Source organism: Ochotona princeps, chromosome X, assembly GCF_030435755.1.
Source record: "Ochotona princeps isolate mOchPri1 chromosome X, mOchPri1.hap1, whole genome shotgun sequence".
NCBI classification, from domain to species: domain Eukaryota; kingdom Metazoa; phylum Chordata; class Mammalia; order Lagomorpha; family Ochotonidae; genus Ochotona; species Ochotona princeps.
The window spans coordinates 100,550,315-100,564,402 of record NC_080865.1 but is presented as its reverse complement, the minus strand read 5'-3'; the positions used below and the strand labels follow the sequence as shown (position 1 = coordinate 100,564,402).

Below are 14,088 nucleotides of genomic sequence, written 5' to 3'. Positions count from 1 at the left end.
CCTAATTAATGGTAGAATTTCCATCTTTTTTTTCTTTGTCGTCTACTTGCTGTGTCATGATATGCTTGCCTATTGGAGTGTTAAGCTTGTGATTGAGAAGCAAAAGAAAAATATAATATTGCAATAATTTGGGTAAAAATAAGGAAAGCGGATATATAAGGGGAAGAAAGGATCCCCTCACACTCCTACATTTGTATTGTAAAATATATGTAAATTGGACTTTATTTATATGCACCGAAATTACTTCCCAGGTTCAAATCACTATGTGAAGGCAGTAGTGACAGTATTTTTAAAAAGCACGTTTTTATTTACTCATTTTTATTTTCATCACTATTTTTGGTAAACATTTTTGGTTATATTATATACAACCAAAAACTGAAAAGCAGTGAGTTTTAATTCTGCTTCCCGAGTTTCCCTGATGGTAGAATATTGCATAGCTATAATACATCATAAAATCGCAGAAGTTGACACTGATACAACATAACTAAGCCACAAGTCTTATCTCAATGTCAGCAGTTTGTATGCATCCTTTATGTGTCTCTGTGCATTTTTATTGCATAATCTCCACAGCAATCAAGTTAGAGGACTTTCTGGAATTATATCCAGTACTTTTATTTCAGATATCTTACAGGCGTAACGAGGCATATCCTTGTAGTTTTGATTTGTATTTCCCTAGAAACTAATTATGTTGAACATTCGTGTTTATTGGCCATCCTTGCAACTGCTCTAACCATGTTTTTGTTCAAATCTTTCAAGCATTCCACTACCTCATAATTTCAGTGTTTCTACTGCTGGGGAATTTTACATATATAAAACTATTTCACATTGAGGCATTCAGATCAAGATAGTTTGGTCTAAACTTGAGGGAAATATCTGTTTTTTACGACTTTGCTGGAAAAATCTAGGAATTTTCATGCCTGTCTTCTTTTCCATAAACACACCAATCTGTAAATTGTGTAATTGTGTGTATGCCTATATAAGCTATTTGTTTTGCTCCTTTAGTAGTATTCTGAGAAACGCTTGTCACAAAGGAAAGCAGATTACTCACCAGTTGACTTAGAAAATATGAAAGATCTCTTGCTATGACAACTAATCAGCTGCTTCAGTATGTGTATTCATATGTAACCAAATCTTTCCCCTTTATAAACACAAGACAAAAATGTAATAATCATGAAGTTTCTATCAATAGGGAAAACACTGTTTTTAAAGGACTACATGAAATTCTTTAGAAAAGGTCAATCGGAGAACAATACTATGCACTGATGATATTGTTGGGATTACAAGACAACAGTTGATTGATCGTCTTAACAAGAGATCCTCCACTGGCTAGTTTACTCCTCAGACAGCTTTAGAAATAAAAGCTAGAAGTGAAGTGTATGGCACTTTAACTTACCTGATATGAACGTGAGTTGTAATTTTATCCTCATCTTTCTCAAGTAACTGATATAGATTTTGTTTCCATTCTCACCACTGGAAATGCCCCATTTCCCTGATTTGAATGCTATATTTATAAAAGAGGTAACCGTAGAAGCCAGATCATGTTCTTTTCCCTTGTGGGTGGAAAACTTTCATAAATAGTTGGAAGTTATTTTCTATGGAGATTTTGTGTTTTCTAACATCTTTTTAAAATTCATTTATATCACTATGGGCTTATGGATATTTTACGCTTATTTTTATAATTGAATACTATTGTGTGTTTTTGTTGCTCCTATTTCTGGAGCTCTGAGAAACCCAAGATCCTGTGTGAGAGTGTCGCAAATTTATGCTAGATTTGTTTTCTTGCTTGAAAACACTTTTATAATTTGTCCATTAGATGGTCCAGAATTCCCTTTTATATATAGCATTCTAGTTCATATGTAATCCATACCCTCAAGGAATCATTGGTTCTTTAGTTAGAAAATGATATCATTATATCTTGGAAGGCAACATGTGATCAACGAAGTATTGGGTGCATGCTACCCTGATGGAGTTCCATATTTGGCTTATTTCTTTCCTGTTAGATTCATCTACCTCCAGTGAAGAAACACAGCAGTCGAGTATAGAAAAATTGTAAAAGGCCTTTATTCAGGAAACTCTGCCTTGAGCCTTTCTTCCATGCAACATGAAACAGAAAGAGGGGAGCTGCAGTGACAAAAAGACGTACAAGAGAGCACGCAGGATGTTTTGAAACCCTTCCTAATACGGAGGCCCCAGCATATCCTGCTCTGGTCCTTATTAGGTGAGGCTTGCATTGGTCAACAGCTGAACACACTTCCGTCAGATTTTTGCTGCCCTGGTGATGTGCCCAAACTTTCCTGCCTCTTCCGAATCCGGCTGAAGCCCCAGTGATGTGTAGGGTCTGACGCAAACTCCACCCTTCTCGTGGAACCATAACACCCATCCTTTCCCAGGGTGTCTTTTTGTGGCAATTTGGGGAGGAACCAGTAATGACAGCTTTCACTTTTCTTTTCACTCTCTCATGTTCTACCTTTCAAGTAAGTAAATAATCTTGTTTTAGAATGATATTAATAATCTGATCTGAGCCTTTTGGCTAAGACCAAGTGTAGAATGATATGAATTTTACAATTTATTTTTCCTTTAACAAATGGTTTATAACAGGAATTATTCACAGTTACTATCCCATTGTTTGTACTGTCCTCATTATATTGTGCACTATGTTGTCGGTCTTACTGATTATGCAAAATTTTATCTTAGTGTTCTTCCAATGACTGGCTCACTACAATGTATCCATAATGGCTGGGGAAGAGCAAGACTGAAGCTAAGAGCTTGGATATTGGACTTCACCCAGGGAAAGCCATTATCACCAAGTCTGACCAGCAGGCAAAACCTGCATCTGAGGACTAGGGCATAAGGAGGAAGACAGATGTATTAAACTCAGGCATTGGACAGTAGTGAGTCACTTCAAAGTGAAGATCACAATACTTCTCAAGAAACTGAAAGAATCAGTCTATCAAACACAGGGTGTTCCAACAGGTCATTAAGATTTCTTTCAAAAGTCAGAAAATTGTTGATAATGATACTGCAAAGGAACTGGGCATGCAGGAAGAAGATGTCATTGAAGTTTATCAGGAACAAACAGAGGGTCATTCAATGATTCTTTTTTTTTTCTTTACTCAATTTTTTAAAAAATTAAAAATAATTTTTTGTAATATGGTGTTCAAAATGGAATTGAAAACTGGCACCCCATCTCATTAGCATGTGGATTCTAGTACTCACTACTCATTGTTTGCACTGTCCTGATTTGAGTTAATGAAGCCTCAGCGTCCTCCATCAGATTATCTCTCTCTTTCTCTCTCTCTCTCTTAACTGAATTCTACACAGAGTATGCTTCTTTCAGCACTGTGCATTTTCAGGCTTCTGCTGATAAAGAGTATCTAATGGATTTCCAATTCTTGCTGATGTTCTACCAGGTGATGGCCTCCCTCCAGGACTGCGGCTTTCAGTGGGAGATGCAAGTTATTCAGGGAATATAGTTGTGGAAAAATGACCATTACTCAACTGGAAGCTCCGTTCAAGAATCTTGGGGTCTGGACCAGAGGAAGAAGAGCAATTTTCTCCCTAGTATTAGGTATGGCCTGCTGGAGCCTAACTGCACTCTTTGTGTCTCTAGACACATATAGATGATGACAAACCTACTGAGCATTTTGCCTCTTAGTTATGGGACTCTATTCATTCCTCTCAGAATTGTTGAAATGATGCTCCAGAGCCAGAATCCATAACTTGTTCAAAGAGCGAAGGATCTTATACAGTCCTAGATTACTCTACTTAACCTCGCATTTCTCTTTGGACTTGACTACCCAACTCCTGGGCGACTCCTACCTCACAACTGTCTATTTTGAAGAAGATACTATAGATTGTACGATTTAACGTGTAATAGTCGATAAGTTTAGGATTGTTTTTTGATAACTCAGTGTTAACTTCACTGCATTTGCCTTTAGAAAACATCGTGTATCTCAATAGGAAAACATTATTATAATGCAAGAAATAACAAATATTTTAGGTTCTATATGACCTTTGAGGTAAGCCGTAATTGCCCACCTGAAGAATTATACTGCAAAGGTAGCTACATGTCGCATGTGTGAGGAAATAGTATCTAATACATAGATGTAGATATTGGCACATATACAAGCACATGGTGGGCAAGAAATTTACAGAATCTTGGCTGTGTAATTCTATGGTTTAAGTAATTGTTGTGCTGATTTTCAGTGAATACATGATTTTCTTAGGGTCAAATATGAACCTAGTATTGATGTCTGCTTTGTGGCATAATTCTTAATATACTTCCTCTTAAATTGACAGTACTTATATTTATTTTCCATTGATATTATTTATACTGTATTCCTTCAGCTATACATTCCTTGTTGACAACTGCTCTCATAGTCATGCATATCCTCAATTTACCTTTCCTATGTCTGTTTTGGATAACGGTTAGCAGTTGATTATTGACTTTACAAAATTCACCTTAAACTGAAGATATCCTATCTTCAATGACTATGCTAATTCCTAGAAATGAACACATTTACAACTGTATGTATTTCATCAATTACTTCATGACCTTCATGAACTTTTTAAATATATATATTTTTTCTTATAATTTCAATTTTATATCTGTCAATTTCCAGACCTTATTTTCTTAAACATAAATGCTTTGTCAAAATTTGTATTTCCATACACAACTGTTACCAATATATTTCACAATATTTTATAAATATTTTATTTTATTTATATTTATTCAAATTTTACATATTTACACATTTGTAATATATAAAATATATATTGCACATTTATAAAATATATATTACATATTATATGTATTTTATAAACATACACATATATATGTTGTATCTGTCACTATTAGTAAGCTTTCTAATGTCATTCATACATCTGCGTACTTGGAACGAATTTTGATATTAAAGTCCTTGAGCCTGAAAAGCTGTTGCCATCTCCTACAGGCAGGGCTATGGGAAAAGCATTCTTTTGGTTTTTCAAAGAGTTACTTTTGTTTAATTGCAAACTCGGATATACAGAGACGAGGAGAGACAGAGAGGAAGATCTTCCATCCAGTGATTCTCTCCCAGGTGACCACAATGTTCGGAGCTGTGCCATTCCGAAGCCAGGAGCCAGGAAGTCTTCCAGGTCTCCTACACGGGTACAGAGTCCCAAGGTTTTGGGCCGTCCTCAACTCCTTTCCCAAGCCAGAAACAGGCAGCTAGATAGGAAGGGAGGCTGCTGGGATTAGAACCAGTGCACCTATGGTATCCCAGCGTGTTCAAAGCGAGGACTTTAACCGCTAGGCTACTGCGCCATCTCCAGGAAATGCGTTCTTTGGTCCTAGGTCTTAGACTGACAGTAGCAAACCTTTGACCTTCCCACCTTTAAAATGTGCTGTGACTGTACGTGGTCTTCTGCATTTCTCTACATTCTTTGCAGACAACCAGTCCACAGACAATTCTCTGAGCACAGTACATCACACCTACCTGTGTGAAGTATTTCTATGTAATCTGTACATTTCTGCATTTCTATCTTTTTATCCCTCAGGCACCGATCCTCTTTTCCTGCTTAAATTTACCATTAAAGCTCTGAATATTGTCTTTCAAAGAACAGAAATATTATCTTTCTTAAATTGCAATTCCTATATTTGTGCATATTTTTTTTTGGTACTACATATGAAACATATTTGAGAATCCCAATCCATGAACACGATCTGTTCTTCTATGCTTTCTCATCTTCAGGGAATAACATTTAGGTGTATCACCCATTTCAGTTCAGTTTTGTAATGGCATGAGTTACTGATGGTTTTCCCTTCCTCAAGGATAGTCAAATGTGTGTCTCAGACCTATTGCTTGAAAAGTGTATCCTTCGTGCACTCAGTGAAACGGTAACATTTTAAAAATTAACTAACCATGAACATGCAGAGCTAATTTCCAGGCTCTCAGGTGTGCTCCACGTGTTCACGTACATGTCCTTTTGCCAAAAGATTGATTGTGTATGCTAAACGACTTTTCATCAAAAAAAATGCAAAAACAGAAAGTAAAGGGATACTCATTTGAAATGTTGAAACGACACATCCATGGAAATATTTTCTTACTTACATTCCCATTTTATTTTTGCAATATTTTTAATTTGCATTATCGTCAAAGGCTTAATGCTTCACCACCTGAACATTTTAACAAGTAGTGTAGAAGACATTAATTCAGTAAGAATAAAGATCAGGTCTAAACACAATAATGCAATGAAGACATGTATATTTTACCTGCATACAAGAAATTTGAAAACAGATTATTAAAACTACAGTGGTACATTATTCCTAACAAATGCTTTGACAAAGATTTAAATTTATACACAGTAAGATTAATTCTAATCCTTTTACTCTTTCATACATTTTTTAACCAGTGTACACAGGCTAGGATGCAATGCCATCATTAGGACACACGACGTTTCAACCACTGACTGCTAAACAGGCCCTCTACTGGACCTTTTCAATACCGACAAGAAGAAAAGAAGCTGCTCTATAAGGGTCCTCCCTCAATAAAATGAAAATTACAATCCATAACAGCTGACAACCACTATCAGAATCCTGAACGCAGTCACTTATAACCCTGAATAGAATAAATTGTCTTTAAGTAGTAACAGATTACCAAAGCATACATTCATCCAATGTTTTTCTATCAACAAAAAGGAACACACTTTTAAAACACATAACTAGAAAGATCCACAAGCACATTTTAAAATTGAAGAGTGAAAGAAGGTGACTACCCATGGAATGATTTCATCTGCCAACTCTCTCCTGAACCTTTGCTTGCTACTCTGAGCAGGTTAACAATGGTTTCAATGAACAACTTGGGAACTCCTAAGGTGGAGGAACATCGCTAAGAATGCACAATGGTATAAATTTCCAATCTCTACAGCTGTGGCTCCAGATGCTCTATTTCTTGCTTGCAAAATGAGATTTTATTTTATTTTTTTTGTGTCTTTTTTTTAATTATTTATTATTTAACTTCATTAATTACATTGTATTATGTGACACAGTTACATAGATACTTGGGTTCTCCCACCCCTCCCCAAACCCTCCCACCATGGTGGATTCCTCCACCTTGTTGCATAACCACAGCTCAAGTTCAGTTGAGATTCCCCCATTGCAAGCGTATACCAAACATAGAGTGCAGCATCTTATTGTCCAGTCAAGTTCAAAGGCTTCTTAGGTATACCCTCTCTGGTCTGAAGACAGAGCCAGCAGAGTATCATCCCAGTCAATTGAAAGCTCCAACATACCATCAGCAAAAATTTACATCATTATGGAATTAATTGACATAGTAATGAGTAACCAATATGTTAAAAGTAAATGCGAGTTCCCAGCAAAATGAGATTTTAAATCAGTTTACTTCAGAATAAAAGACCTTTAGAACTTACAAAAAAAAGGTACAGCAAAATTTTTAACCCATTTGCCTATGTTGAGCACTTAGCTAACTCTTCAACTCGGAAAACACAAGAGAAAATCGCATGCCACACTCTTCACTCTTTCAGTTGAGATTCACAAAGCAGAGATTACAACTCCCAACACAAAAGCGCCGATACTGCAGAGCCAGTTTGCAATGAAGTTAAGCTTTTAATGCCAGTAAATGCTGCCCACAACCACAGGTTAATGTGTGCAAACACATTAAAAGGCTAGCTTTGGAGGGACTCCAATGCAGCTCCTGCCGCCTGCTCTGCTCCTTTGGACACACAAGTCATGCTTCAAAGTCTGGGGGTGGCTGTGCCTGTTGACCCTGCCCAGCACGAGAACCTGCCTGCTGGGCTGCTCTCTGCTCCAACACTGTCCAGTCAAATGTGCAGTCACCTGGGTCACTCAGGGTCTCTAAAAGGTTGCGGAAGAGCTGCTTGAGATAGGTGTAGTCTGGAGTTTCCTCAAAGGACAGCTCCCGACAGTAGTTCAAGTAAGTGGCGAACTCTGTGGGAAAGCCCTTGCATAAAACGTCCACAGGAGTGGTCATCTTCACTTCAGTGAGCATTTCGCTGCGCTGTTGCTTTGTGGGACCTTTCATTGCCTGCCATGGCAGCTTGCTAGTGTTAAAATACATCAGGACGTACCCTAAGGACTCCAGGTCATCTCGGCGACTCTGCTCAATTCCAAGGTGGGCATTGATGCTGGCATATCGGGGAGTGCCGGTGAGCGACGCATATTCTCTATAGGGAATGTGTTGCCCTGTGCGGCTGGAGCGGTACCTTTTGGCCAGTCCAAAGTCAATCAGGAAGAGCTTGTTCCTCTGACGCCCGCTCCCCAAGAGGAAGTTCTGCGGCTTAATGTCTCGGTGTATAAAATCCTTGCTGTGCACGTATTCAATTCTGCTGATCATCTGGTCAGCCAGCATAAGTACGGTTTTCAGGGTGAACTTCCTCGAGCAGAAATTGAAGCGGTCTTCCAGGCTGGGTCCCAGCAGGTCCATGACCAGGGCATTGTAGCCTTTTTCCAGACCACACCACCTTACGCGGGGGATGCCCACCCCGCCCTCCAGAATCCTGTAGCACCTGCTCTCGAACTGCAGGATGGGTTGCTTGGCCCTCCTGGATTCTAACTTGACCGCCACTTCCTGGCCGGTAGTGGTGTCAACCGACAGATAAATGTCCCCGAAGGAGCCTGACCCGATCTTCCTTACCAGTCGGTACCTTCTTCCGACAATGAGTCCTCTCATGGTGTCGCTGCTGCTGCTGCCACTGGCCATTGTGACAGGCTGATGGCAACAGAGCTCAGGGCACGGAGGCGCTTGGAGGGCTGGTGCCCGGGGTCCCCAGGCCCAGGCGAGGCTGAGGCGGAAGGCAGACAGAGGCCAGCGGGAAACCGCAGCCTTTCTTGCCGGCTCAGTGCCCAGATGGCGCCGACCAGCCCAGCCACCAAGGCTCACAGGGCTTTCCTTGACCCGGAGGGCGGCCCAGGCTGAAGGGGCGGTTTGGCGGCTGTGCCACTTGTTTCTGGGCAGCTGTGCTGCCTCTCCTCCGTGGAGATCCCACGGGCTAAGGGTGTGGAGCGAGTCAGGCCACAGGGCCGCCAACACCGCCCGATCTGACCTGATCTCGCGCCTGACAGAATTCCTGTCAGTCAGCCTCAGCCGCCATCACTGAGGCCGCTGCCAGCCAGGGCTGGAAGTCCCGGATGTCAGAAGGCCCTGATGCTCCGCGCTGAGCACTGTGGGTAAGGGCTCCGGCCAGCCTGTTCCAACAGCCCGCTTGTACTTCCTCATGTCTGTTCTCAACCGTTTCCACATGAAGACTTTTTAAATAAACAATACTTTGAAAAAAAAGAACAATGAATTCAAGCCACCCTTTGCTTTGGTCTCCAAGGCAGTATGTGGTATAACGATTATGCATTATGGTCGTGTATGCTTTCCGTCAAATTTCGAATTTCATTTTTTTAATGATCGGCTAATACACAATATGTACAAACACATATCGATCATGAATTATGGCCCCTTATGCTCTCCGTCAGTTACTGGATTTCATTGTTTTCTTGATTCAATAATACACAGTGTGTAAACACACACACACGAACACACATGCTTTTTTTTTTACATTGTTTTTTAACATTGTAATTTTACTGGAAAGGCAGATACATGCACGAAGGAGAGACAGAGAGAAAAATCTTCTACCAGTTGATTCGTTCCCAAGCGGATACAAAGGCCGGAAGTGAGCCAATCCTAAGCCAGGATCCAGGAGCTTCTTTTAGGTCTCCCATGTGGTTGCAGGGTTCCAGGGCTTTGGGCCATCCTCTGCTGCTTCCCAGGCCACAAGCAGGGAGCTGGATGGGAAGTGGAGCAGCTGGAACTCAAATTTTTACCCATTTGGCATCCCAGCACTTGCAAATTGAGGATTTAGCCAGTGAACCAACATGCCAGGCCAAAATTTTTGATTATCCAGGTACCAATTAATGGGCATCTGGCCACCTTCTAGAGTTTAGCTACTGAGAAGAGAGCTGCAGACCATATTGGGGATACAAATACTCTTCCACATTCATTTCCTCTGTTTGCATGAATTTCCTGGAGCAAGATGGCTAGTCACCTACTACAGCTATTTCAAATCTCTGAAGACTCTCCAATACTGTCGTCCATAATCACTGCACGAGTTTACATTCTCAACAATAACCTAGATACCTTTATCCCAAACACATTATTGCCAGCATCTATCTATCTATCTATCTATCTATCTATCTATCTATCTATCTATCTATCTATCTCTTTCTATCTATCCAATATTTTGTGGAGGATAGCCATTCTAAACTGCTGTGAAGTGAATGGAAATATTATCAAGATCCTGACATGGACATTGACACAATAAACTACATTTTCTTAGATTTCAGTGTTGTCTATTCTATGTGTCAGTGTTTTGTGTAGTATTCACATGACCACCACAGTAATCAACTGTAGAAAACATTCATAATCATAAAGGAATATCCTCTTGCCACATCTATGGAGAAGCTTCCTTTCCCCCATGCTATTAAATATTAGCTTTCCATGTCTGATTTTTGTCATTCAGAATTACACACAGATAGAATTATAAGGGGTGTGGAATTTGAGCAAGTGTCTGAAATGAGACTCTAGTACAGGTCACTCTGCAGAATCAGCATGAGGTATCTTTACATGGCCATGCCTTTACAAAGCTAAGGAATCCATGTGTGAGAGTGCCGTCTTTGCCCAGTACGCAATTAGAGAAGATTGTGTGACATGGGTGGACCGGGTACTTTCAGTTTATCTTTGCCACCATACCCTGAAATCCAGGAGAAATGAGCCCTGGAATTAGTCTCACACTAACTGGAACCATCTCAGAAAAACACAGTGCCAGTAGGCCCTCAGGGCCCTACGTTCTAGTTTAGCATCTTTAAAACGAGGCCCTCTGTGTGCTGCAGCACCAGGCAGGTTCCTGCATGCCTTGGTTCAAGCTAATGTGAAAGCTAGGCTGTGGCACAAGGTTAAAGTCCATAGTCCCAGGCTCTGGTCCACTGCATTAGGTGTCAAGGCCCATGTAAGCCTCTGCCTTTGGATGGGACTGGAAGACTCAGCTTGTAAAACAATCTCAGGAAGACGAATCCCCCAAGACTGATTCTACAGCCTCAGGATGTAGGTGCAACTGAGAACCAATTCAGCATTCTTCACTGCAAACTGAAGTTGGCTATAAACACCAGTGGTGGGTCTTTCTGGTCTCAAACCATTCTTCATGGTTCCACCCACACTGCCTGGTCTATTGGGGCTCTATTTCATCACCTCTAGAGCCATTCTATAAGAATAGATCCCAGTGCATGTGTTGGCCCTGTGGACTCAGGTTCTCGCACTACCCAAGTACACACTGATCCAAAACCTGTACATGACGTCTGGTGAAGGGCTTTCCTAGACAAACACACCCTACAGAGTCTGGAATCTGCCTTTACTTTTGCACATGTGTAGTGATCCGCAAGAGGCAAAAAGAAAATCAGGAGTAAATAAGGAAGAAGTAAAAGATATGTCACAACCATTAGAACACTATTATCCAGTAGATAAAACTGAGGACATGCATATGGAACAACAGTGGAAGAACTCAAATGAATATTTCTAAGAACCATTAAGCAATTCTACTTTCTAAAAATGGAAAACCTTATGCATCCTAAAATGTCAATTTTCTGTATTTCAAGAATTAAATTCAAGTCCTTCATAGCCCAGTTTCCACTTGTGAATTCCAGATGAAATGTAAGCTTATTTCTTTTTAAATATATATATATATATATATATATATATACACATATATAGTAATATATTATTATCATATTGTATATATTATTAAGTACATTTCATTATGTGACACAGTTTCATAGGCTCTGGGATTCCTCCAACTTCTCCCTGTGCCCTCCCCCCATGGTGGATTCCTCCACCTTGTTGCTGTATTACAGTTCAAATTCAGTCAAAATTCTTTCATTTCAAGCATATACCAAGCATAGAATCCAGCATCTTATTGTCCAGGTAAATTCAACGGTTTCTTGGGGATACCATCTCTGGTCTGAAAGCAGAGTTGGCAGAATATCATCCCGATCAATTCAAAGCCACAACGTAACATCAATGATAATTTGCAACATTATGGAATTAATTGACATGGTATTGAGTAACCAATATGTTTTTTAAAAATGCAAGTTCTTAACTACATCCTGTGACTACTTCATTGGCATTTTAATTTTAGCTTATACACTGCACTGGCTGCTATACACCTTAAAATGGCTTTAGGGTACTATTCAGCTGTCTTGTATCTGTTTTCAGTTTAGTATTTAGCAGTTTATAGTGTTGAAGCATAATTTTGCTGAACTTGGCAGATTTTAGGATAGTCTAAACTGGGTTATAACTCTAACAAAGCATATATCAACAATCGAGGTGCAGAAGAGTTTTAGGAGGGGTGTGCAGAGAAATCTTCAATACCTTAGTGAGGAGTAACTAATCTTTGTGTCCTACCTAGTAAGGTATGTGTGAGTCCACGCCGACCGTTTCCTGTCTGGCTCTAAGCTTTCTTTGTTGTTCTCTATCTATTCTAATTTGTGTGTGTGTGTTTTGGGGAGGCCTCTGGAGTGACCCTGATGGTCATTGCAAGAGAGGGTGGGGATCCAAAGTTGGAACTGAGTAAGGACAAGAGAAAAGCTCCCCTCCCTAGTCCCGAAGGAAGTTTACTGTTCTGTTTCTGCAGACCGCTCAGGGTTCCTGGCTGTTGTTCCGATGACCTTGGATCATGCGAGGAAGGATTTGGGCTTCTTCTATCCCATGTGGTAGATCAAAACGGAGGTGGATGATCTCAGAGTTCTCGGCCTCCGAAGGCACTCCAATTCCCCGTGGTCTCCTTGGCAGTTGGGATGTGGTCCTTGGTGCCCGTACTGATAGTCCTTGGTGAGGATCCTGGAGTCTCCAGGGTTGGGATACAAGCCTCCTCCTGCCTGCCTGCTCCACTCTGGGGTTCCCCCTGCTCTGTGCATATGACCTCCTGTTAAGAGGTTGTCAGGATCGCTCTTAATTCCCCCTATATGTCTCTATAGTTTTTACTATTGTCTAATGCTGATTTGAATCTGTTGTTTATAAGTTACCTGTTATGTTCGTGATAGGTTATACTTCACATCTTCCTCACACAATCTAAGGAGATGGAAGATTCCCACCCCATTTCCGAGTAGCATAGGGTTTTAAAAGTATATTAGGTTTTCAATTTTTTGATGTAGATCATAAGCAGTCTGACTCACATTAATCGCTTCTCGGCGTTTTGGCTAAGATCAAGTGAAATTTAAGTTTATTTGTTCCATTCAGTTCCCAACTTATTTCTAATTCCTACCATTCCACCCTTATTGTCTGAAGAATCATCCAATTCAACCTACAGAAGCTGATTTACAACACTGGGTCTGGAAGAAGAAGGAAGTATTAAGAATGGAACAGTAAGGCCTCCATGCAATGGCTACTTGGCTAAATCCTTGCTTTGCATACACTGGTTTGAGTCCTGACTGCTCCACTTCCCATTCAGCTCTCTGCTTGTAGCCTGGGAAAGCAGTAGAGGGCAGATGGAAGATCTTTGTCTCTCCCTCTCTGTGTACATCTGCCTTTCTACTAAAAAATAATTTATTTAACAAATAAAAATAGAATCACATTATCACATTGGGTTAAGGGGAGTTTGATGACTGATCCGGTTCCCTTGACATGGAATCTGGCATGTGCCTACATTGAGACACCTGGGAAAGAGACTTCTAAGGAGAGGCAAGTGAGCTAAGAATGCAGATATTCCAACAGCAGGTTTTGGTGAAGTTGAAACAGACTTTGCCCCCTACTTGCTCGAGAAACTTGGAAAATTCCAGTTGTACAGCAAGTCTAGTATGGGGAGGACCATATTCCTCCAAGAATTCTGCCCAAAAGGCCTGAAATAGCCTGTGGCTATAACTCAAACCTCAGCTGCATTAAGCTGTGAAGCTTCTGCACAGCAAAGGTAACAATCAACCAAGTAAAAAAGCAGCCAACGGAATGGGAGAAAATCTTTGCACCCTACCCAGCAGACAAGGGGCTAATTTGCAGAATATACAAAGAATTCCAGAACAACCAGAACAACCAAACAAAC

The 14,088-nt window shown here is 40.4% G+C and overlaps 1 protein-coding gene across 1 annotated transcript; it reads right to left on the bottom strand.

Annotated features, from left to right (window-relative positions):
- Positions 1-7,696: 7,696 nt before the first annotated feature.
- On the bottom strand, positions 7,697-8,720 carry LOC101530428 (casein kinase I-like). Its single transcript, XM_036498189.2, has one exon. The coding sequence runs from the start codon at positions 8,718-8,720 to the stop codon at positions 7,728-7,730; it is 993 nt and encodes a 330-aa protein (XP_036354082.2). The 3' UTR covers positions 7,697-7,727.
- Between the last annotated feature and the right edge of the window lie 5,368 nt (positions 8,721-14,088).

Excerpts from the sequence above, each read along its gene's own strand:
- LOC101530428 (XM_036498189.2), bottom strand. The coding sequence starts at position 8,720 with ATGGCCAGTGGCAGCAGCAGCAGCGACACCATGAGAGGACTCATTGTC.